The 23,936-nt window shown below is 48.2% G+C and overlaps 1 protein-coding gene across 2 annotated transcripts in view; it reads right to left on the bottom strand.

The window, feature by feature from the left end:
- The window catches only part of LOC139269019 (sodium- and chloride-dependent GABA transporter ine-like), a 134,570-nt gene that overhangs the window by 99,378 nt on the left and 11,256 nt on the right, over positions 1-23,936 (bottom strand). The window contains exon 1 of one of the 2 annotated variants that reach the window (XM_070887953.1): positions 4,324-4,688. The exons of the other annotated variant lie outside the window; for it this stretch is intronic. Coding sequence (XP_070744054.1) covers positions 4,324-4,570 — 247 coding nt within the window. The 5' untranslated portion in view covers positions 4,571-4,688. Of the gene's footprint in view, positions 1-4,323; positions 4,689-23,936 lie in introns of those variants that run through there. 2 annotated transcript variants of the gene reach the window in all.

Genomic DNA, 23,936 nt, shown 5'->3' on the forward strand with positions numbered 1-23,936 from the left:
GATAAAGGGAGGTCACGCCGAGGGACAGGGCGGGGGCGGAGGAGGGGTTAAAAAAAAAATGATGTCGGTGCCCTGGGCGGGCCAGACATGTCAACGCGGCCCCAAAGATGGGATGGAGTTCAGCCGCATCCAGCACATGCACCCCCGACTGCCGGAATCAAGCTGGCGAGGGGTGGTACCAGATAAGAGGTGCCCAACCTGTATTTTAATAGAGAGTCTCTGGGCAAGATATCGTATAGTGCAGCTTCTGAAGGAGAACAACTTGGACAGCAACTGTGTCGCGTTTCACTGCGCACGTCGTCACCGGCAGTTGCTGTCCGATTTACTCAACGGTAAGCGCCAGCCGCCTCACTTATTTTTTAGACAAATTCCAGGCCAATATCCACACCCGACAAATATCAGTCCAATTGGAAATGTATTTGATTATGCAACTTGATATATAGTGCTTTCATTGTACTATGAAGTTTGCCCAAGGCAGAAAAAGCCGTTATCTCCAAATCAAACAAGTTCAAGAATGTTATGTATGTAAACATTACCAATGTGTAAGACTTGCCATCAGGGGGCACACCTGTGGGCAAACAGGTATTAAAAAGCAGTCTACCATGCTGCTTCCTCATTCTGGGAGTTACAAGAGTCCAAGGTCACAACAGTTTGAGTTTAAGATATACAGTCTTGGAGTTATTCTGACCAGAACAAAGAACAGTTCTATAGAATTGTGCAATCAACACCGTTTACCATTCCATTTGCCTTAGAGATTGCTTCACTGTTAAAAATCGCAAAACAGAGGCAACAACATGGCTCAAACAAACAAAGGCATTACTGGAACCACCAAAACTCACGGGCTAATTAAGATTAACAACATAAATGACATATCGCTGGCAGGTGTAAAGAGTGGCCTATAAACAGGAATGATTTGATTATTGTTTTTTTTTTTAATTAAAGACTTGCATTTATAAAGTGCCTTTCACGATCTCAGGATGGCCCAAAGTCATTTACAGCCAATAAAGTACTTTTGAAACATAGTCACTGTTGTAATGCAGGAAAAACAGCAGTCAATTTGCAAACAGCAAACTCCCACAAACAGCAATGTGATAATGACCAGATCATCTATTTTAGGGATAAATATTGGCCATGACACTAGGGTGAACTCTATACAGTGGATAGAAAGGGCCTATTTCCCTTAGTAGAGGCGCCAACAACCACCGCGCAGACACGATGGGCTAAAATGGCCTCCTTCCATGCTGTAAACTTTTATGATTCTATGAACTCCACTGCTCTTCTGCAAAATAGTGTCACGGTATCTTTTACGTCCACAAGAGAGCTGACAGGGCCTCAGTTTAAATCAAACAAGATGGTCCAGTTAAACAAAGTGGATCCAAAATGGAATCAAGCTACATTAAACTAGGTTGATTCCAGAGATGAGGGGGTTGACTTATGAAAATAGGTTGGGCCTCTACTCATTGGAATTCAGACGAATGAGAGGTGATCTTATTGAAACTTATGATAATGAGGGGGCTCGACAAGATGGATGCAGAGAGGATATTTCCACTCATAGGGGAAACTAAAACTAGGGACATAGAATAAGGGGCTGTCCATTTAAAACTAAGACTGAGATATGGAGAAATTTCTTCACAGAGAGTTATAAATCTATGGAATTCTCTGCCCCAGAGAGCTGTGGAGGCTGGGTCATTGAGCATATTTAACGCGGAGATACAGATTTTTGAGCGATAAGGGAATCATCATCATAGGCAGTCCCTCAGAATCGAAGAAGACTTGCTTCCACTCTAAACATGAGTCCTTAGGTGGCTGAACAGTGCAATACAAGAACCAGTCTCTGTCACAGGTGGGACAGATAGTCATTGAGGGTAAGGGAGGGTGGGACTGGTTTGCCGCACGCTCCTTCCGCTGTCTGCGCTTGCTTTCTGCATGCTCTTGGCGACGAGACTTGAAGTGCTCGGCGCCCTCCCGAATGCACTTCCCCCACTTAGAGCGGTCTTTGACCAGAGTCTCCCAGGTGTCAGTGGGGATGTTGCACTTTATCAGGGAGGCTTTGAGGGTGTCCTTGTAACACTTCCACTGCCCACCTTTAGTTTATGGGGAGCACGCAGGGAAGTGGAGCTGAGTCCATGATCAGATCAGCCATGATCTTATTGAATGGCGGAGCAGGCTCAGGAGGCCAGGTAGCCTACTCCTGCTCCGATTTCTTATGTTCAGACACTATACAAGTCAAACAGCAGAACATGATACAAAAAGGTTACACAATAAAACAGTGCGGTTATACAGTTGGCCTGCCGCACACAAGAGGCAGCCTCTGATTGATTTGCTTGAAAAGCACTGACTTTTTTTTTCTAGCTAAAATGCTACTTCTGGTGCCTGTGCACAGAAATGCAGAGAGTGACTGACAGGCACCTCTGGAAAAAACCCACAAGTCCTTCAACGCAAACATTTGAATAGTGGCAACTCTCCACTGTTGGCCTGTCCTGACCATCTCCCAACATCACAGGTGGTCTAGGGCCAGAATGAGAGAACGACTTGCATTGATAGAAACATAGAAAATAGGTGCAGGAGTAGGCCATTCGGTCCTTCGAGCCTGCACCGCCATTCAATGAGTTCATGGCTGAACATGCAACTTCAGTACCCCATTCCTGCTTTCTCGCCATACCCCTTGATCCCCCTAGTAGTAAGGACTTCATCTAACTCCCTTTTTAATATATTTAGTGAATTGGCCTCAACTACTTTCTGTGGTAGAGAATTCCACAGGTTCACCACTCTCTGGGTGAAGAAATTCTTCCTCATCTCGGTCCTAAATGGCTTACCCCTTATCCTTAGACTGTGTTCCCTGGTTCTGGACTTCCCCAACATTGGGAACATTCTTCCTGCATCTAACCTGTCTAACCCCGTCAGAATTTTAAACGTTTCTATGAGGTCCCCTCTCATTCTTCTGAACTCCAGTGAATACATGCTCAGTTGATCCAGTCTTTCTTGATAGGTCAGTCCCGCCATCCCAGGAATCAGTCTGGTGAACCTTTGCTGCACTCCCTCAATAGCAAGAATGTCCTTCCTCAGGTTAGGAGACCAAAACTGTACACAATACTCCAGGTGTGGCCTCACCAAGACCCTGTACAACTGTAGCAACACCTCTCTGCCCCTGTACTCAAATCCCCTCGCTATGAAGGCCAACATGCCATTTGCTTTCTTAACCGCCTGCTGTACCTGCATGCCAACCTTCAATGGCTGATGTTCCATGACACCCAGGTCTCTTTGCACCTCCCCTTTTCCTAATCTGTCACCATTCAGATAATAGTCTGTCTCTCTGTTTTTACCACCAAAGTGGATAACCTCACATTTATCCACATTATACTTCATCTGCCATGCATTTGACCACTCACCTAACCTATCCAAGTCACTCTGCAGCCTCATAACATCCTCCTCGCAGCTCACACTGCCACCCAACTTAGTGTCATCCGCAAATTTGGAGATACTACATTTAATCCCCTCGTCTAAATCATTAATGTACAGTGTAAACAGCTGAGGACCCAGCACAGAACCTTGCGGTACCCCACTAGTCACTGCCTGCCATTCTGAAAAGTCCCCATTTACTCCGACTCTTTGCTTCCTGTCTGACAACCAGTTCTCAATCCATGTCAGCACACTACCCCCAATCCCATGTGCTTTAACTTTGCACATTAATCTCTTTCACAACCACCAGACGTCCCAAAGCGTTGTACAGCCAATAATGAAGCACTTTTGGCGTGTAGTCACTCTTGTAATGTGGGAAACGCAGCGGCCAATTTGCGCACAGCAAGCTCCCACAAAACAGCAATATGATAATGATCAGACAATCTGTTTTTGTTATGTTGACCCCCCCCAAAAAAAAAATCAACTTTGCAGTGATGCAGTTGCTGCTGAATATGGTTAAGCATGCTGCACCGCACCAAGTATCATTCTCTCACCCCTGTTGTCTTCCTATTGCTTCCCCCAATAACTCAATAAAACCCTCATTTACAAATTTGCCCCATGGCCTCAGCAAGTCAGAGAGTCATCTCCTTCAGTCCTGTAGCCCCCCCCCCCCCCCCAGGACACTTTCAGCAGCAGCTAACTTTCCCCTGAAATTCCGAGATCTGACTCCTTGTCTCAAAACTCAATTCAACAACCCCCTTCCCCACCCCCACGTGTGCTTCCACCAAGCTTTTAGCTGCCCTACTCTTGCTCAGGTGGAAGACCTTTGGGGGGAGGGTTCCTCCCTTGACGCTATGGAGAATTAGTTATTTCCGCCCCCCCCCCCCCCCCCCAGACACCGGGGTCCGGTTTGGCACTGCTCACCTCCCCCACTCTTGTAGCACAGATACGGGAACCTCCAGACGTTGCCCAGTCCCACCGCATAACCGACACAGGCCAGCGTGAACTGCAGCCGGCCGCTCCACGTCTCCCTGTCTCGCCGGGGGCTGGAGGGCGAGCAGCGGAGCTCTTTGACCGGAGCCTCGCCTAGCAGGTCCTCCTCCATTCTCATCTTCTCCGCTGCCGCTGCCAGCATCAGCCCGTCCTCGGTGTTCTGAGCGCCGAGACCCATGTGTGTGTGTGTGTGAGCCGGCCGGCCGGCAGTGACTGAACAAGCTCACTGCAACAGCACACACCGCCTCTGCACTTGGAAATTCTGACACGCTGTAACCTCCAGGGCCCAGAGTCACTTTTTATCCATGGATTCCCCACCCCCGTCTCTCTCTCTCTCTCTCTCTCTCGGTTCCTCCTTTCCATGTTGACTGCCCAGCCTCTCCCTCCCTACATGGACCTTCTGCTTAAATATCAGAGAGCATTATCATCATCATAGGCAGTCCCTCCAATTGAGGATGACTTGATTTTTTGTGATTTAATTTTTTGGGGGTGGGGCATTAAAATCATATAATTTACAAGTGCCCCCTATCAAACGGGAGGGGGGACACTAAAACCCGGCAATTAAAACAAATTAAACTTTAAAACATATAAAATCAAATTAAAATGTGGTTGCCGGTGGGGAGGGGTGATGATGCACTCCAGTCCCTCCGGCACCCACCTCTCGCGGAAGGCCGCAAGCGTACCGGTGGACACCGCGTGCTCCATCTCCAGGGACACCCTGGCCCGGATGTAGGCGCGGAAGAGAGGCAGGCAGTCGGGCTGAACGACCCCCTCGACCGCTCGCTGCCTGGACCGGCTGATGGCCCCCTTGGCCGTGCCCAGGAGCAGTGCTACGAGGAGGCCCTCGGACCTACCCGCTCCCCTCCGCACAGGGTGCCCAAAGATCAGGAGTGAGGGACTGAAGTGCAGCCAGAAATTGAGGAGCAGCCCCTTTAAATAATGGAACAGGGGCTGCAACCTCGAGAGGATGACTTGATTCCACCTCAAAAAGTTCACAGGTGTTTCAATGAAGGACCTAAAATTCCAGGTCCGAACTAAATCCTGAAGGGTGGAGGTTGCCTGTGTGTGGATTTTTTTTAACGTGGGGTGTCCGTTGCACACCAGCCAGCACACGGGCTTGACAGAGCTAGGTCTTGGTCCAGTGGCAAGGATTAACCAAGACGACTGAAGATCTGCTCTGCTGCACGGACCTAGCGCGTGCACATAGCGCAGTGTGGGCTGGCCCGTGCTGCCCCCGGGCCCTCGCCTCTTCTGATGCCCCAAACTCGCGCCTCTCCTGGGCAGCGTGGCAGCTCAGCCCAGCAGTTTGCACAGCCCCCGGCCTGCGAGCACCATCGAATCAGGTAGCACTTTCGTATCAGTTAACACTTTCATAATGCCAATCAGGGTGCCAATTGGCACTCACGACTTAATAAGTGCCCTCTTTTTTCTTTTACGCACATCAAACTGTCGTTTATAAAGCAGGACCTGCATTCATATGAAAGCAAAGTACTGCAGATGCTGGAATCTGGAATAAAAACAGAAAATGCTGGGGCAGCATCTGTGGAGAGGAAGCAGATTAAGGTTTTGGGTCGATGACCCTTCTCCGGCTCTGACGAAGGGTCATCGACCCGAAATGTTAACTCTGCTTCCTCTCCACACAGTTAACATTTCAGCTCCAGTTCTGAAGAAGGGTCATCGACGTTAACTCTGTTTCTCTCTCTCCACAGATGCTACCTGACCTGCTGAGTATTTCCAGCATTTTCTGTTTTCACTTGAATTTATGTAGTGCCTTTCACGACCACCGGATGTCCCAAAGCGGTTTACAGCCAATGAAGTACTTTTTTGAAGTGGAGTCACTGTTGTAATGTAGGAAACACGGCAGCCAATTTGCACGCAGTAAGCTCCCACAAATAGCAGTGTGATAATGACCAGATAATCTGTTTTTTGTTATGGTGATTGAGGGTACATTAAAGGAAACTTAACAAATGAAATCAAAATGTTGTCCCTTGGGCACTGCAGTCCCTCAACCTGGTGGCCACCGTTAGCGGAAGGCCTCAAGCATGCAGCCAGGCACCGCGTGCTCCCTCCAGAGTGGCAGTCAGTCGGGTCCAATGACCCCGCTCCCCCTTCTGCCGTGCTGTTACTGCTTGCCTGGAGGTTTCTTACTGAAAGCCCATACCCCAGCCTGAAACACACAGCTCCATAACATTCACGTTACACCATGCCTGCATTTAAAAAATAAACTTAATGATTCCCCACCCTTCCTAAGAGATGTCACCTGTCCGATTTTGAGCAAGTGGTTTTCTTTCTGACCATGGCCAGATACCAGACAACAAAAGCCTAGTTTATAGTAAAGAAAACAGAGGAGCTGTAATTCTACCGGTGTTCCACTGGTCGACTGCTGAACCTTGAGTGGGAGACTGGCGGAACCTCCAGAAAAGCAGTTGGACCTCCGAAGATTTTAATCCACGCTCAAGGAGCCAGTAGTGCGATTGTGAGTGTTGCGGGGGTGGTGGGGGGCGGCGGTGATAGGGAGTCAAGACCTGCACAAATACCCAAACTCCCTCTCCTCATTGGGAGTAAGGCAGGTGTTTCCTGCATCACTGTTGGAGTGGATTTTCGGACATAACAAAGCAGGATGGGGTAAGCCACCACTAAATGAACTTTGTACCAAGAAGCCTATCTGCTGTCCCTGATATGAACTCTGTAGCAACAAGTGACTCCTGGCCAGGTGCAGGCCACTTTTTCATAGAAAGCTTTACAACAGAATAACTAACCACAAAAGAAGATACAGAGGAAGGGCCCCCAAACTCGCGCCATGCTATCAGGTTTCACTAGGACTAAAAAGTTGTATGTAAATGAATTGCGTTGCCATATGGATTGATTGGTTGTATGTAAATGAATTTAAATGATTGTACTCTGCCCCCTGTAAACTGCTTATAACCCCGCGGCACAAGGCACTCGGGGAGAAGGTGATTCGCAGGTCGCGGGACCACAACTCTTCTCCCAGAGCTCTGTTAGCAATAAAGTTGTCTCTCTTACTTTACTAGAGTCTATGTGAATTTATTTTCACTAACAAATTGGCGTAGTCGGCAGAATACTGCGGAGCCGGATAGTCGTATGACCCAGTAGAACGGGACAGTAGTCAATTTCTGACCACCCAGAAATTATACTGGGGGAAGCGGCTGGCCGGCGAAGTGGTATCAAACGAATAAAATAGATTAAGTGAGGAAAGAGACATAACTTGATAGTATGTGATAGTATGTGATAAGAGTTAAGAAATTCAGACTGTAGTGGCGTACAATGCAGACTGAAAGTAAAGTAATTAGTGATGCGGTGGTTGATTATTTTAGTCCAATGTTCATAGAAGATGATATAGAAATCGGTGCGGAACGGAGCTGATTACTCCAACCAAGAGCCGGACTCCGGTGGTAAGGAAACACGTTAATCTTCGCGAGCAAGACAAGAGGTCTCTGCGAGGTGAATCGTGGCCGTGTGTATTTAAATTCGGAAATTCCATAAACTACAGAGGAATACAGGAACATAGAATAAACATCTTCAATGGCAGGTGAGGAACGGACGTAAAATGTGGTCCCTAATTAACTCTTACATGACTGATCGACAAGTCTTAATTTTAAAAATGCAGAAAGACGGCTGGGATGTATCCCAGACATTAGAACAACAACAAAATTGGATGGCAAAACAAAAGAAAGATAAAACCAAAAAGGCCGGAGTATTACTAGTACATCAGTTAGCAGGACTAATTGAGCAAGTAAAGGACATTAGAGAGAAAAGGGAAGAGAAAAGTAAACAATTAAGTCAGGCACAAGGAAATTGTAGGGAATGGGAAAAGAAATGCCTGGCGTTAGAACAACAGATTCAGAACCGTTCCCAATGGGGGGGAGAAACAGCCTCACTGCCCCCTTACGAAGATTACCAAGGTGAGGCAACAGCCCCGGGTCAGGAAGATCTAGAAACCTTCCCGGTGGCGCCAGTCACCAGAGGAGGAACTGCAGCGAATCCCACTGCAACCTATAAACCATTTACCCCCGGCGAGAGACAGCAGATAATGGCATCCCTGGGTAAATTACAACCCCGGTGTGCGAATACCAAATTTTGGGCAGAGCTGGATACAGTTTGGGTGGGCCACCAACTACACTTTAGGTAATGCCCCTACTAATTGGAGTAAAATTACTGCAACCAAACAACAAAAGGGGGAAGGAACCTCAGAGTATGGGGAACGATTATTCCAGATATATCAAGAATGCTCTGAACAGGGAAACCCGGGCTGCGGCGACCGAGCATTTATCCAGGCATTTAAGGACGAACTATCCGCTGCACACCAGACCATTATAAAAATGGGAGTAATTGTAACCCAGGATTATGATGAACTGGTCGAGTGGGCGAGTGGCGTCCAGGGAGGGGGGCGATGAAAAATCCCAAACAAAGATAAAACAAGAAAGGGTTTTTGCAGCAGGGACGGGGTGGGGGGGGACGACAGAAAAAGGGGACATGCCATAACTGCGGGAAGGTGGGTCACTTTGCCAAAGAATGTAAGGGGAAACGCATGGAAAAACAATGCACATATTGCGGCAAAAAGGGACATTTAGACCTGCTATGGTAAAAATGGCTATCCTAATAAGGCAAGGACCCTGTCAGAACAGGAATACCAGCAGTGGCAGGAGTACAAAGCCACCCTGTGATGCCCGGCGGCCCCTGTACAAAGTAAAAAGGAGGGAAGGATATATGTGTCTGCACTAGTAGGGGGCCGACAGTGTGAGATGCTAGTGGACTCTGGAGCCTCAATATCCATTACCAATCTACCCCTTCCCATAACCAACAAAAAGGCTTTAATAAACGGAATAGATGGACGGCCAACACTGGCCTACCTGAGCACCACCCAAGTGGTGGAAATTGATAATTTATGTATACCCATGAGATTTTACGTATGCAAGAATCGTGAGGGAACAATATTGGGCAATGACGTAATGAAGGAATTTCAGGCCCTGATTGATTATGGCAAGGGGAAATTAACATGGCCAAAGGCAGATGGCAGTAAGGGAGATTTGGGACAGATAGCTCACCATATGGAAAGTTTAGGTGTAGCAACAGCCACAAAAACCAACTGGCATACCGTGACTGGAGGATATGGAGGCATTTGTGCCTCTGTGCCCGGGGTTTGGGCACAGACAAAATTAAGGTCCCTGGACCATCTCATAAACCACACCGGCAATACCCTATCAGACCCGAAGGGGTGATCTTATAGAAACATTTAAAATAATGAAAGGGATAGACAAGATAGAGGCAGAGAGGTTGTTTCCACTGGTCAGGGAGACGAGAGCTAGGGGGCACAGCCTCAAAATACGGGGGAGACAATTTAAAACCGAGTTGAGAAGGAATTTCTTCTCCCAGAGGGTTGTGAATCTGTGGAATTCTCTGCCCAAGGAAGCAGTTGAGGCTAGCTCATTGAATGTATTCAAGTCACAGATAGATAGATTTTTAACCAATAAGGGAATTAAGTGTTACTGGGAGCGGGCGGGTAAGTGGAGCTGAGTCCACGGCCAGATCAGCCATGATCTTATTGAATGGCGGAGCAGGTTCGAGGGGCTAGATGGCCTACTCCTGTTCCTGATTCTTATGTTCTTATATTCTTACTTATGTAACCGGATTAACCCCTTATGAACTAATGACAGGAAGGGTGATGCAATTACCAGAAAGCATCATAACAAGTGGGGCTGACGTAGGCCCATTAAAAGACAAAATTAAACGGTATGTTTTGGAACTAAGCACTCAACTCAAAGCCATGCGTAAATTAGTAAGAGACAATCAGGAAGAGAGAGACGCTCAGAAAGAGCTTGAAAGGCTCCCTGACGTCCCGATGGCGGGATGTCGCGTCATGGTAAAAACATTACCTGAAAAACCAGAGTTTGCACCAAAATGGGATGGCCCATATGAGGTCATAATCAGTGGAGACACCTGTGCCTGTCTGGACATTAGAGGGAAGATGTATGGAAACATTGGACCCAGTTGAAATTGTACAAAGAAACTAAAGAGTAAACATAAGACATGTGATTCACGATAATGTAGCCAGGATATTTGTTTATGCACCACGAACAGGTGACAACTGCAAGCAAGTCCAAATTACGGCTACTGCTAATGTGTAAATATTGTATCGTTTGAGCGTAACAAACATGTCAAAGATAGCGTATATAATCGCGTTACTCTATGTTGTCACGGTTGTAAAGCTAATAGGACTAGAAGATAACTTGTTTTTCAAGACCCATATACGTTTACACGGCAATCGAACCATGTGTTACCCACTAGCCCAATCTGTAGAGGCCCTGTTCGTGGCCACCCCTGGGTGGACCCCCTGTGACTTCGGCCACGGGTTCCACGGGGCCCTGTCTGTGGGGGGGATCAGCGGGAGTAATTAGTGTCAAAAATAGGAACTATCTTATTTGTGGATTAACCATTCTGGGAAACAGCACATCTAAGGGATTGGATGCCATGAACCGGGAGCTGTCTGAATTAAGATTGTATACGCAGCAGACCCGTTATGCTGTAGATTATCAGTTAGCCCAACAGTGGGGAGGATGCACAATAATAGGAGACAAATGTATAACGCATGTTACGGATGAATCATACAATATCACCCAAGTCATTGATGCCATAAGAAAGCAGCTTGACGAGTTCAGACAAGATCCAAAAAGAGGGAATAGCTGGCTTGACTGGCTATTAGGGGGATCCTGGAGGTCCTATTTAACGCATGGAGTAGTTATTCTTGTTGTAATAATAATTACTTGTTGCTTGATTATCGGATGTTTTAATATCTGCTGTAAAGTCATGATGGCCCGAATAGTGCCAGTTGCCAGCGTGATCACTGGAAAAGAACATCTGATGGGAACACCCGGAGATGCTGAGGAAGACGGAGCGGATGACGCAGGCACAGACCACTACCTATGAAGGGTAGGCTAGAGCTACAGGCAAGGCAGGGAAGTAACTTGCCTCGAAGGTAGGCACTGAGCCACCTTCATTGTGGTCATCTGGATTTCATGAACATCCTCCAGGACCAACAGGGGGAACTGTTGGAGTGGATTTTCGGACATAGCAAAGCAGGATGGGGTAAGCCACCACTAAATGAACTTTGTACCAAGAAGCCTATCTGCTGTCCCTGATATGAACTGTGCAGCAACAAGTGACTCCTGGCCAGGTGCAGGCCACTTTTTCATAGAAAGCTTTGCAACAGAATAACTAACCACAAAAGAAGATACAGAGGAAGGGCCCCCAAACTCGCGCCGTGCTATCAGGTTTCACTAGGATTAAAAAGTTGTTTTTAAATGAATTGCGTTGCCATATGGATTGATTGGTTGTATGTAAATGAATTTAAATGATTGTATTCCGCCCCCTGTAAACTGCTTATAACCCCGCGGCACAAGGCACTCGGGGAGAAGGTGATTCGCAGGTCGCGGGACCTCAACTCTTCTCCCAGAGCTCTGTTAGCAATAAAGTTGTCTCTCTTACTTTACTAGAGTCGATGTGAATTTATTTTCACTAACAATCATCATCATAGGCAGTCTCTCGAAATCGAGGAAGACTTGCTTCCACTCTAAAAGTGAGTTCTTAGGTGACTGAACAGTCCAATATGGGAATTACAGTCTCTGTCACAGGTGGGACAGGCAGCCTTTGAAGGAAATGGTGAATGGGGAGTCTGGTTTGCTGCACGCTCCTTCCGCTGCCTGCGCTTGCTTTCTGCATGCTCTCGGCGATGAGACTCGAGGTGCTCAGCGCCCTCTCAGATGCTCTTCCTCCACTTCGGGTGGTCTTTGGCCAGGGACTTCCAAGTGTCGGTGGGGATGTTGCTTTCATCAAGGAGGCTTTGAGGGTGTCCTTGAAATGTTTCCTCTGCCCACCTGGGGCTCGCTTGCCATGTCGGAGTTCCGAGTAGAGCGCTTGCTTTAGGAGTTTTGTGTCAGGCATGCGAACAATGTGGCCCGCCCCACGGAGCTGGTCGAGTTGGGGATGCTGGGGATGTTGGCCTATCGAGGACACTAACGTTGGTGTGTCTGTCCTCCCAGGGGATTTGTAGGATCTTGCGGATACATCGCTGGTGGTATTTCTCCAGCGATTTGAGGTGTCTACTGTACATGGTCCACGTCCCTGAGCCACACAGGAGGGCGGGTATCACTCCAGCAGCATTGGGCAGGCAGGTGCCACAGATGCACTCCAAGTGGCGCTCATGCCCGCTTGCCCTGTGGTAATGAGGTGCCTATCCAATGACCCTGGAAAGGCTCGTGGATTCAGTGTTACAGGTAGGGATGCCAAACCTCCCAGATTGCCCAGGAGTCTCCCGGAAGTGGGCATGGATCTCTCGGGTGCTAAATTCTATATTCCAAACAAAACCCACAGGATGCTTGTATTTGAATTAAATGGCTTTAGTCCCTACCTCAAATAGCCGGTGCAGGCATGAACCTCGGCTTTCCGATCAAGGAGGTCCCTCTGGTGGAATGGGACCTCCACTCACCATGGAGGTGTCCTCCTGACCCCATATAATATTTCAGCCCAGGATTATTTGGTGCTGATCATCAGGGAGTAAGGCTGAACCGGGGCTGGAAACTATCAATGGTGGACCGTGGAGAAAAATGTTTCCAAAGCTGTAACACCTGGAAGAAGCTGTTATGAAAGCAGGCATTATATAAGTCAAACAGTGGAATGTGATATTAACAAAAGTTATAGAAAGCAGTTCTCATGATGAGTGGTTATATAATTGGCCTGTTACACAGCCAAAGGAAGAGCCAGCCCTTTTCTGACCTGCTTGAAAAAAAATCACTGCTTTGTTTCTGGCTAAAATGCTACTCCCGGTGCCTGTGCAAAGAAATGTTTTGAGATCAATTGCACAGGTACCTCTCTGGAACAGCTCCATGCTGCTAACATTTGAATTCTGCACACACGGGCCAAACAGGCGATCTTGGCATCCAGTGTTAAGCAGGGCAAATGGTGGAAACATCTCTCGTTATTTAATTTGCTTGCATCAGCCCATACATGTGCTAGCATGTTTGTGGCCACAGGGAAAAGGGAGGGAGACATGGCAGTCAAATGTCTATTCCGGCCTATTGCACCAAAACAGTCAGTTCATTTTTTGTGAGCGAACCTGGTTTTGAAACCCCGTTTATACCGTGCCAGAAACAAACAAGCCAATGACATGATACATCATTGACAAAAATGCTTCTTTGGCTAATGTCTCCTAATATGTCTGTGCTCCTCTAATTCTGCCCTCTTGAGCATCCCTGATTATAATCACTCAACCATTGGTGGCCGTGCCTTCTGTTGCCTGGGCTCCAAGCTCTGGAACTCCCTGCCTAAACCTCGCTACCTCTCTTTCCTCCTTCAAGACACTCCTTAAAATCTACCTCTTTGACCAAGCTTTTTGGAACAAATTATGTGGCTCGATGTCAAATTTTTTATCTCATAATACTCCTGTGAAGTGCCTTGGTATGTTTCATTACATTAAAGGCACTATATAAATGCAAGTTGTTGTTGTTGCAATATCTTCACTGACTAAATTAATACAACCATACAAAAATGATGAGATTGAGCACAGCACTGTAACTTTTGGTAAGCAGAAGATTTATTAGAAAAACAAATGTGGACGTAATTTATTCTAGCTAGAAAATAGACAGAGATCGAGAGTGGAAGAAGAGAGAATGAGAGGGAATGGGTAACAGGGCAAGCACAGTTAATCTTTGAATATTTTGAAATTTGTTTAATATTCTGGTTTTCGTGCTCCAGTAGTTTAGCGGTAATACTACAGTAATATTTGTTATTGTTAATAGTTATTCTTGATATTTGAGTAGTTTTTGTTTAGAATCATAGAATCACAGAATGGTTACAGCAAGGAAGATGGCCATTTGGCCCGTTGAGCCTGTGCCGGTTCTCTGCAAGAGCACCTCAGCTAGTCCCACTCCCCCGCCCTTTCCCCGTAGCCCTGCAAAAAAAAGTTATTTCAGGTACTTATCCAATTCGCTTTTGAAAGCCTCCACCACCCTTTCAAGCAGTGCATTCCAAATCCTAATATATTAGTTTGTATTATATAACGTTGTTTTTAGTCTCACAGTACATGAATTAGTTGTCTGTGAGAGACAAGAATTTCTCGCTGGTGGCACTCAAAGGGTGCAACCAGAAAGAATATCACTAATTTCTTGCTTATTTTGTGAGATCTGTTTGGAAAGTGGAGTTTATCATTTGGAGCCACCCTCCTGGGAAGGCTTGATAAGATATGAAGCTCAAACTGGGTATCTAATCCTTTTGTGACTAACAAAATGGTTTACTTGGTGGACCCACAATTCATATTGCATGCAACAGAAATGAGTTCCAGAGGAACTGCTGATGAACTCATACAGGGTCATAATTGGCTGCCAGTATGGTGTGTATGACTCAGCAACTCTAGTCTCTAAGCAACAGCAGAAACTGCAGTGTCATTCACAGTGTTAAAAGTGAAAAAAAAAATCTACCATCAGTAAATTTATAAATAGAACACTTTTTATTCCTTTGCTGTTCTCTTTTGGCACTGCAGAACAATTACCTTGTCTTATCCTCTTGTGAGTTCAGTAGTATTATTCTTCAGTATCATTCAAACAACCTCTGACAGACTTTGTCATTACAAGATACGCTAGCATAGTGGTTATGGGGCCAAGTTTCGGCCTGAGTTGCTCCTGTTTTTTTGGAGCAACTGGTTTAGAATGGAGTATCTTAGAAATTTGAATTTTCGGCATTTAGTTTGCTCCAGTTCGAGTCAGTTAGAACAGTTTCACTTTGGAACAGAATTTTTTTTCAAAAGGGGACGTGTCCGGCCACTTAAGCCTGTTTTCAAAGTTTAGGCAGTGAAAACTTACTCCAAACTAACTTAGAATGGAGTAAGTGAAGATTTTTGTAGGTTCGAAAAAACCTTGTCTACACTTTAGAAAATTAGGAGCATGTTATAAATTAGGCGTAGGGAATGTGGGGGGCCGGGGTTTCAAGGGAAGTTTACAAACATTAAACACTTCAGTTTTACAAATAAAGAGCCATCATCAATAATAAATGATAAATACAACAATAAATCAACCAATAAATCAATCAAAAAAAATTAATAAAAAAAATTTAAAAAATCAATGAATAAAACATTTTCTACTTACCGACTGCAGCACCGGGAGCCCTCCAACAGCATGCTGGGACGGCCCCCCCAGTGTGTCTCTGTCAGTGTCTCTATCTCTCTGTCTGTCAGTGTCTGTGTTTCTGACAGCGAGGGGAGGGGGAGAAGGGGGAGAAGGGGGTGGGGGGAGGGGGAGAAGGGGGGGAGGTGGAGAAGGCGGAGAAGGGGGGAGGGGGCGAAGGGGGGAGGGGGAGAAGGGGGATGGGAGGGGGAGAATGGGGGTGGGGGGAGAGGGGGAGGAAGGAGGAGGGAGATAGAGGGGGTGGGGTGGGGGGGAGGAGGTGGTGGGGGGGGAGGAAGTGGGGAGGAGGAGGGGGGCTGGGGGAGAGGGTGGGGGGGAGGAGGAGGAGGAGGGGGTGGGGGGGTGGGAGGAGGAGAGGAGGGGTGAGGAGGAGGGGTGAGGAGAAGGGGGGGAGGAGAAGGGGGGAGGAGTAGAGGGGGAGGGGGGAGGAGGAGAGGGGGGAGGGGGGAGAAGGTGGGGGAGGCGGAGAAGGGAGAAGGGGGAGAAGGTGGGGGGAGAGAGGATGGAGGGAGGGAAGGCGAGAGGAGGGAGGGAGGGAAGGAGAGAGGAGGGAGGGAAGGAGAGAGGAGGGAGGGAAGGAGAGAGGAGGGAGGGAGGGAGGGAAGGAGAGAGGAGGGAGGGAGGAAAGGAGAGTGGAGGGAGGGAGGAAAGGAGAGTGGATGGAGGGAGGGAAGGAGAGAGGAGGGAGGGAAGGAGAGAGGAGGGAGGGAGGGAAGGAGAGAGGAGGGAGGGAGGGAAGGAGAGAGGAGGGAGGGAAGGAGAGAGGAGGGAGGGAGGGAAGGAGAGGGGAGGGAGGGAGGGAAGGAGAGAGGGGGGAAGGGAGAGAAGGAGGCTGAATGGCCGGGCCCAATACCTGGGGCTGGATTAACAGGTAGGTGGCATCGGGTCTCGGGGGGGGTCGCGGAGGTCCGGGGGGGGGGGGGGATGTGTCGCGGAGGTCCGGGGGGGGGGGGGAAGAGTCGCGGAGGTCCGGGAGGGGGGGGAGAGCGGGGGTCCGGTCGGGTGGGAGGAGCCTTATCCATGCAGCCCCAGTGAGGCCATTCAGCCAGGGCTAGGGGCTGCGTGCTTCGGGCCCCTCCCAAAGTTTTGAGCGCCTGGAGCTACTGCACATGCGCGCCCACTGTAGCGCGCATGTGCAGAGGTCCCGGCACTGTTTTCAGCGCAGGGACCTGGCTCCGACCCCTACAGCTCGTGCTGCACCACGCCCAGCTCCAGAGGGCCTGCAGGGAACCGGAGAATAGGTGAGTTTTTTTTAGGCGCACTTTCTGGCGCGAGAAACGGGCGTCCAGGCCCGGGCTGCGCGTTTTAGGCGCGGCCTGAAACTTGGGCCCTATGTTACTGGACTAGTAATCCAAAGGCCTGTACTAATGATCCAGAGACATGAATTCAAATCCCACTGTGGCTGCTGGGGAATCTAAATTCAGTTAATTAAATAAATAAATACATAATCTGGTCTCAGTAACCATGAAACTACCAGATTGTTGTACTAATGCTCTTTAGGGAAGGAAACCTGCTGTCCTTACCTGATCTGGCGTACATGTGACTTTAGACCCACAGCAATGTGGTTGACTCTTAACTGCCCTCTGAAATGATGGCTTAGTACCACCTTCTCAAGGGCAATAAATGCTGGCCTTGCCCACATCCCATCAATTATTTTTTTTTTAAGTGAATTAAGTCTTACTAATAACAGGTTGGACCTCTCTAGTCCGGAAACATCTGTGGTTCGGCATTAGTCCTGGTTTCCGGCGCTTCCGCAAAGTTTGTTTACGTCTGACCGGCAGTCCTGGCTCTCAGTGTTCAGTGAGGTAACCGGGCTAGGCATGGAAAGGGAAGGGCGGGCGGCTGACTGAGGTCTGAGGGAGAGGAAGATTAATTTAAAAAAAGAGCACCAAACCAGCGTGCTAATTAATAAATGTGGCTGGCAGATTTCTACACAGAGAGCACGAGGCCCGAGTTTCGCAGCCTGAGCTGGAGTGTGGCGGAGGTGTTCTGGAGCCCGGATGCTGTCTACAGGTAACGGTAAGCCCAGGCTCGGCGTGATCTCTCAGAAAATTCTCTGTCTCGGCACCAGTCAGGTCCCGAGGGTGCCGGACCAGAGAGGTTCTGTTATATATGCAGACTATAGATAAACTCTCTGTGTAGTTACTGTATAGTTGCAAAAATGGAGACTTATTTACCTGATGTACTATCAATAAGGTTTACACCGTGTATATACTATGCTGGCACCACTAGAGGGTGCAACTGGTGGAGACCGGGGTTTCCTGCCCTGGTGACAGGGGCTGTATAATAGGGAAGCCACCATGTAACTGCCTCACTCTGGAGTTACGACTAAAGGATCATGGTCACTACAGTTTGAGTACAACACATTGCCTCGTGGAGTTATTCATAGGTACATAACAACTGGCGACAAGAGTACGGACTTTCACGCGATTATGGCTACCTTTGGCACACTAAAAGACTTCGCAGAGGGTGATGATTGGGATGCCTTCACGGAAAGGCTCGAGCTATATTTCATGGCAAACGACCTGACAGGGGAGACGGACGCATCGGCGGAGAAGCGCAAGGCTGTACTGCTGACCAGTTGTGGGCCCGAGGTCTACTGCCTCATCAGGGACTTGCTGGCACCCATGAAGGCCAAGGATAAGACATACGATGAGCTGACTGAACTAATTCGCGACCAACTAAAACCAAAGGAGAGCATCCTCACGGCCAGGCACTGATGTTACACTCACCGCAGACCTGAGGGCCAGAAGATTGCAAAATATGCTGCCGTCCTCAGGAGACTTGCAGCACCATGTGATTTTGGCACGCACCTCAACGAAGCATTGTGAGACATCTTCGTTATAGGAATTGGCCACGAGAGCCTCCTTCACAAGCTATTATCTGCCACATCACAGTCAACCTGCAGAAGGCCATCAGCATCAGTCAGGCGTTCATGACCTCGACCTGCAGCACCAAGCAAATTATTCATCCTGTGGACTCAAACCCGGCAAGTACTGTACACAGAATGGTGCCTTTCACAGGCAAGACTGTAGAATGTGGCTCTGCCCAGGGCAGAGAGCAAGATCTCAGGGTTCCAGAACTCAGAGTCTGTCAAGTGGTGCTAATTGAGTAGCACCATGCTGGCGTTGCAGAGGAAACCATAGGGCTCACCAGTGTTGGTTTGCTGAGTACGTATGCAAAGCCTGTAACACGAAGGGCCACCTCCAGCTTATGTGTAAAAGAAATACGACTCACCGTCTAGCACAGGAGTCAGTAGATGACTTTGAATCCAATGGGGAGTATGATGATTTGGCCAGAAAGGCAGCTCAGCCCCAAAAAGAAGTGTATGGAGTGTATACCTGCACCACCGATTGTCCTCCAGTGAAGATGGAAGTCTAGATAAAGGGCGTTCCAGTCTTGATGGAAATGGACACGGGAGTGAGCCAGTCAGTGATGAGCCAGGATGCCTTTGAGAGGCTATGGAATGAAAAACGACCTGAGCTGGTTCCAGTACAGGAAAAGTTGCTCACCTACACTAAGGAGCTGATCCCAGTCCTTGATAGTGCAGATGTAAGTGTAATCCATAATGGTGTGGTGCACAAGTTACCTCTGTGGATTGTTGCAGGTGATGGTCCAACGCTACTCAGATGAAGGTGGATGGGGAAGATCCAGTGGAAATGGGAAGACCTCTTCACTCCAGCAATCAATATCCCCCGTGCTCAGAGACAGAGCAAAACCTCACCTTCGCTTGGGCCAGGCACCAGAGAACAGATCTGAGGCACACACCGTCCATCATGACAGCGTGGCAATGATCTGACCAGAACGACCTAAAAGTACCTTCCCGGCTCCAGTGGCAGGACTCCTGGGGAGGAAGATCGAATTCACAGGCACTTTTCCAGCTTTTGTGGTAGTCGACCTCGAGGACAGAGGCAAGATGGCGTCCCTGCTGCAGCGAGGTGCAGCGTGGCTGAAAAAAAAGATGGCCACGGCAATACCACGAGGTGCAACGCTGAGGGACCAACACGTGGTGTCTAACAAAAGATTTGATTGGGGTAAAGCCAGCGGGGTTCTCTTAAAGGAGACCTGCAACCAACTGAACTTAAAGAGACATTGTATGCATGGCAATCAATGTAACGAACCGATTAAAATTGTGAACAAAATGCCAGCGACCTCAGGAGGGTGAAGGCACTGATCCTGATACCCTGCCCCAGGTCTATACCATGCTGCAGGCACCCGATGGCACTATTCGCCACGAACCTGGAAATGAAAATGTCGTCAATACGCGCAGTCAGCCGTCGTTGCCCACCACCTGGGTGGAGACGGCGCAACCCCCAGACCCAGTCGCTACCTCGGCCATGTCCGGGAGCGAAAGGTCAGAACCAACGAGTTCCCCAAACGGGACCTGGAATAGCCAGGTTCCCAACACCGTTAGAGAGCAGGCAGATGATTCTGCAGCCCTCAAAGGAGGACAGGGAGGCCACACATATCTGTGGCTCTGCCCACCACTAGGCAACGGCAAAGGCCCTGAGTCCTGGCGAGGTGAACGAACCAAGCTCAACCCGCTAGGTGGGGGCGCAGTGCCGCCATCAGACGACTAAGACCCCGTCTGGTTGATCCAGAACCAGCGTCCTCGCATACCTGTACTGCTACCTCAGTACTGACCATGACTGAACCATGAATGCAATCTACCCAATCCTGAAGCACGACCGTCAAATGTAACAAATGTAAGTATCTGAAGCAAGGCGTCACAATACAAACTGTTTTTTTTTTCTTCCTTTCTTTGTACTTGCACTGTGTCTGATCCTATATGTTAATGTAACGGGCCAGCTGCATGATCTCACTGTGGAGGGTGGGGGCGGGGAAATGGATGTATGTAGCCATGGACATACACATGGATTACACCCAGAACCACTGGATCCTCCACTGCATCATCAAACCATCCAAACTGGTAACCACTACCCAACGTTGTGGCAAAAGGACTTGGGGGTTAACAGGGAGAGAGCCAAGCCAAAGCACAGCCAAGGTGCAAGGGGCTATTGGCACTTAAGTCTGGGGAGAGCTGAGCCAGAGCACACCGTGCAAAGGTAATTGGCACAAAGGACTTGGGGGAGAGTGATGTTATAGATGCAGACTATAGATATACTCTCTGTGTAGTCACTGTATAGTTGCATAAGATGGAGACTTGTTTACCTGATGTACTGTCAATAAGGTTTACACTGTGTATATACTATGCTGGCACCACTCGAGGGTGCAACTGGTGGAGACCGGGATTTCCTGCCCTGGTGGCAGGGACTGTAGAAAAGGGGAGCCACCATGCGGCTGCCTCACTCTGGAGTTATGAATAAAGGACCAAGGTCACTACAGTTTGAGTACAACACATTGCCTCGTGGAGTCATTCATAGGTACATTACAGACATAACTGGTCCAATCTGTACTGTAATTGTGTAGAAGCATGTATAAAGCTATTTTCGATCTTTAGAGGGTCACAAATTTAGCTTTGGTCTCATGGTTTTGGCACCATCCAAATTTTTGGAGTAGAATCATACCATCATAGACTCTTTCAGCACAGAAGGAGGCCATCGTGCCTGTGCCAGCTGTTTGAAAAAGCTATCCAATTAGTCCCGCTCCCCTGCTCTTCTCCCATAGACCTGCAATTTTCTCCCCTTCAAGTATTGAAAGTTACTATTGACTCTGCTTCCACCTCCCTTTCAGGCAGTGCATTCCAGATCACAACAACTCACTGAGTAAAAAGAAATTCACCTCGTCTCACCCCGGACTCTTTTGTCAATTATCTCAAATCTGTGTCCTCTGGTTACCGACCCTCCTGCCAGTGGAAACAATTTCTCCTTATTTACTCTATCAAAACCCTTCATGATTTTGAACGCCTTAATTGAATCTACCCTTAATCTTCTTGGCTCTCAGGAGAACAATCCCAGCTTCTCTAGCCTCGCCAAAGGGTATGGTGAGAAAGCAGGAATGGGGTACTGAAGTTGCGTGTTCAGCCATGAACTCATTGAATGGCGGTTCAGGCTCGAAGGGCTGAATGGCCTACTCCTGCACCTATTTTCTATGTTTCTATGTTTCTATGAAGTCCCTCAGCCTTGGTCCCATTTTAGTAAATCTTTTCTGCATCTTCACCAAGGCCTTGATATCCTTTCTAAAGCGTGGTGCCCAGAATTGGACACAATACTCCAGCTGAGGCCCAACCAGTGATTTATGAAGGTTTAGCATAACTTTCTTGCTCTTGGACCACGATTTCCCCAACCTTGGTGGGTCCGGTGCGGCCAGGGTTGGTGTGGTTGATTCTTGACTGCCCTCTGAAATGTCCTAGCAAGGCACTCAATTGTACAACAAAGTCAGCACTGTGGGAGTACCTTCACCACACGGACTCCAGCGGTTCAAGAAGGCGGCTCACCAGCACCTTATCAAGGGGTGGTGCAATAAATGTCGGCCTCGCCCACACCAGTGAAGGAATAGAAACATAGAAACATAGAAATTTACAGCGCAGAAGGAGGCCATTTCGGCCCATCGTGTCCGCGCCGGCCGACGAAGAGCCGCACGGCCCTCGGTCAGCAGCCCTGAAGGTTGAATATAAACCTATGGACAATGAACAATGGCAGAAAGGTAAAGAGCACTCAGCCCAACCAGTCTGCCCCACACAACTGTGACACCCTTGCATCAAAACATTCTACACTCCACCCCAACCGGAGCCATGTGATCTCCTGGGTGAGGCAAAAATCAGATAAAAACCCAGGCCAATTTAGGGAGAAAAAATCTGGGAAAATTCCTCTCCAACCCTTCCTGGTTAGGACGCTGACTTTAAGTATACCATAAAAGAAATATTATTGGTTTTGTACAATGGACCTATTAAAAACTAGATTAAATCTAAACCAACAGATTCAGAATGCCTAACTTTTTATTTTAGGAATCAAGAAGTGGCGATTTTGACCTAATGATTTCAATTTTCTTGCACAAGTAAATAATAGGCAGGCATTTGTGGAATTTTCACCATTAACTTTTACCAGTTCAAGGAGCCAAGCCCTGCAGCAATAGTGAAGGCATGGGTTAGGCAGTCATGGATACCAATTACTTGCATTCTACACAAAGAGAAGGACATTGTTAATTTCCAGAAGATATTATTATCTGTAATTTATTTTCTCATAAATAATTTGTTTTTAGAATGACTCAACGTTTGGCATAAAACAAGTGTCCAGTTCCCCATACCACTTCCAGCCAGTGCCCATCAGGCTCCTGTGTTAGGACAAATTAGGTTTGAATCAATAGGCATTTAAGTATTCAAACATTCAGACTTGGGCTGATAAGTGGCAGGCAATGAGTATCTCCAACAAGACAGTGTCTAACCACCGCTCCTTGACATTCAACGGCATTACCATCGCCGAATCCCCCAACATCAACAACCTGGGGGGTCACTATTGACAAGAAACTTAACCGGACCAGCCACATAAATGCTGTGGCTACAAGAGCAGGTCAGAGGCTAGGTATTCTGCGGCGAGTGTCTCACCACCTGACTCCCCAAAGCCTTTCCACCATCTACAAGGCACAAGTCAGGAATGTGATGGAATACTCTCCATTTGCCTGGATGAGTGCAGCTCCAACAACACTCGAGAAGCTCGACACCATCCAGGACAAAGCAGCCCGCTTGATTGACACCCCATCCACCACCTTCAACATTCACTTCCTCCACCACCGGCGCACCGTGGCTGCGGTGTGTACCATCTACAAGATGCACTGTAGCAACTTGCCAAGGCTTCTTCGACAGCACCTCCCAAACCCGCGACCTCTACCACCTAGAAGGACAAGGGCAGCAGGCGCATGGGAACACCACCACCTCCACGTTCCCCTCCAAGTCACACACCATCCTGACCTGGAAACATATCGCCGTTCCTTCCTAGTCGCTGGGTCAAAATCGTGTAACTCCCTCCCTAACAGCACTATGAGAGCACCTTCACCACACAGACTGCAGCGGTTCAAGAAGGCAGCTCACCAGCAACCTCGCAGGGGCTTCTGATGGGTAATAAATGCTGACCTTGTCAGCATTGCCCACGTCCCAGGAACGTATAAAAAAAATAAACACATTTATGGTGCTAATACACTACACGCTGTGGCAGGGCACTTGGTCAGCTATACGCCACAATATAAATAAGCCTGGCTCCGTTACGCTGACTGCATCATATACTCATGAAGATCTGAGTCTATGACTCTGTTGCTGGGATAAGGAAGCTCTCTGTGAGGCTCCATATGAAAGCAGAGCTCACTGTGACCATAGAGAAACCGACTGCTCCAAATGTAAAAGCTGGAGAGCTGTGCATGGATGTCACTCTTCTCGAACTAGAGATCGCTCAAGTCTGA

This window comes from Pristiophorus japonicus, chromosome 8, assembly GCF_044704955.1.
Source record: "Pristiophorus japonicus isolate sPriJap1 chromosome 8, sPriJap1.hap1, whole genome shotgun sequence".
Classification (NCBI taxonomy): Eukaryota; Metazoa; Chordata; class Chondrichthyes; family Pristiophoridae; genus Pristiophorus; species Pristiophorus japonicus.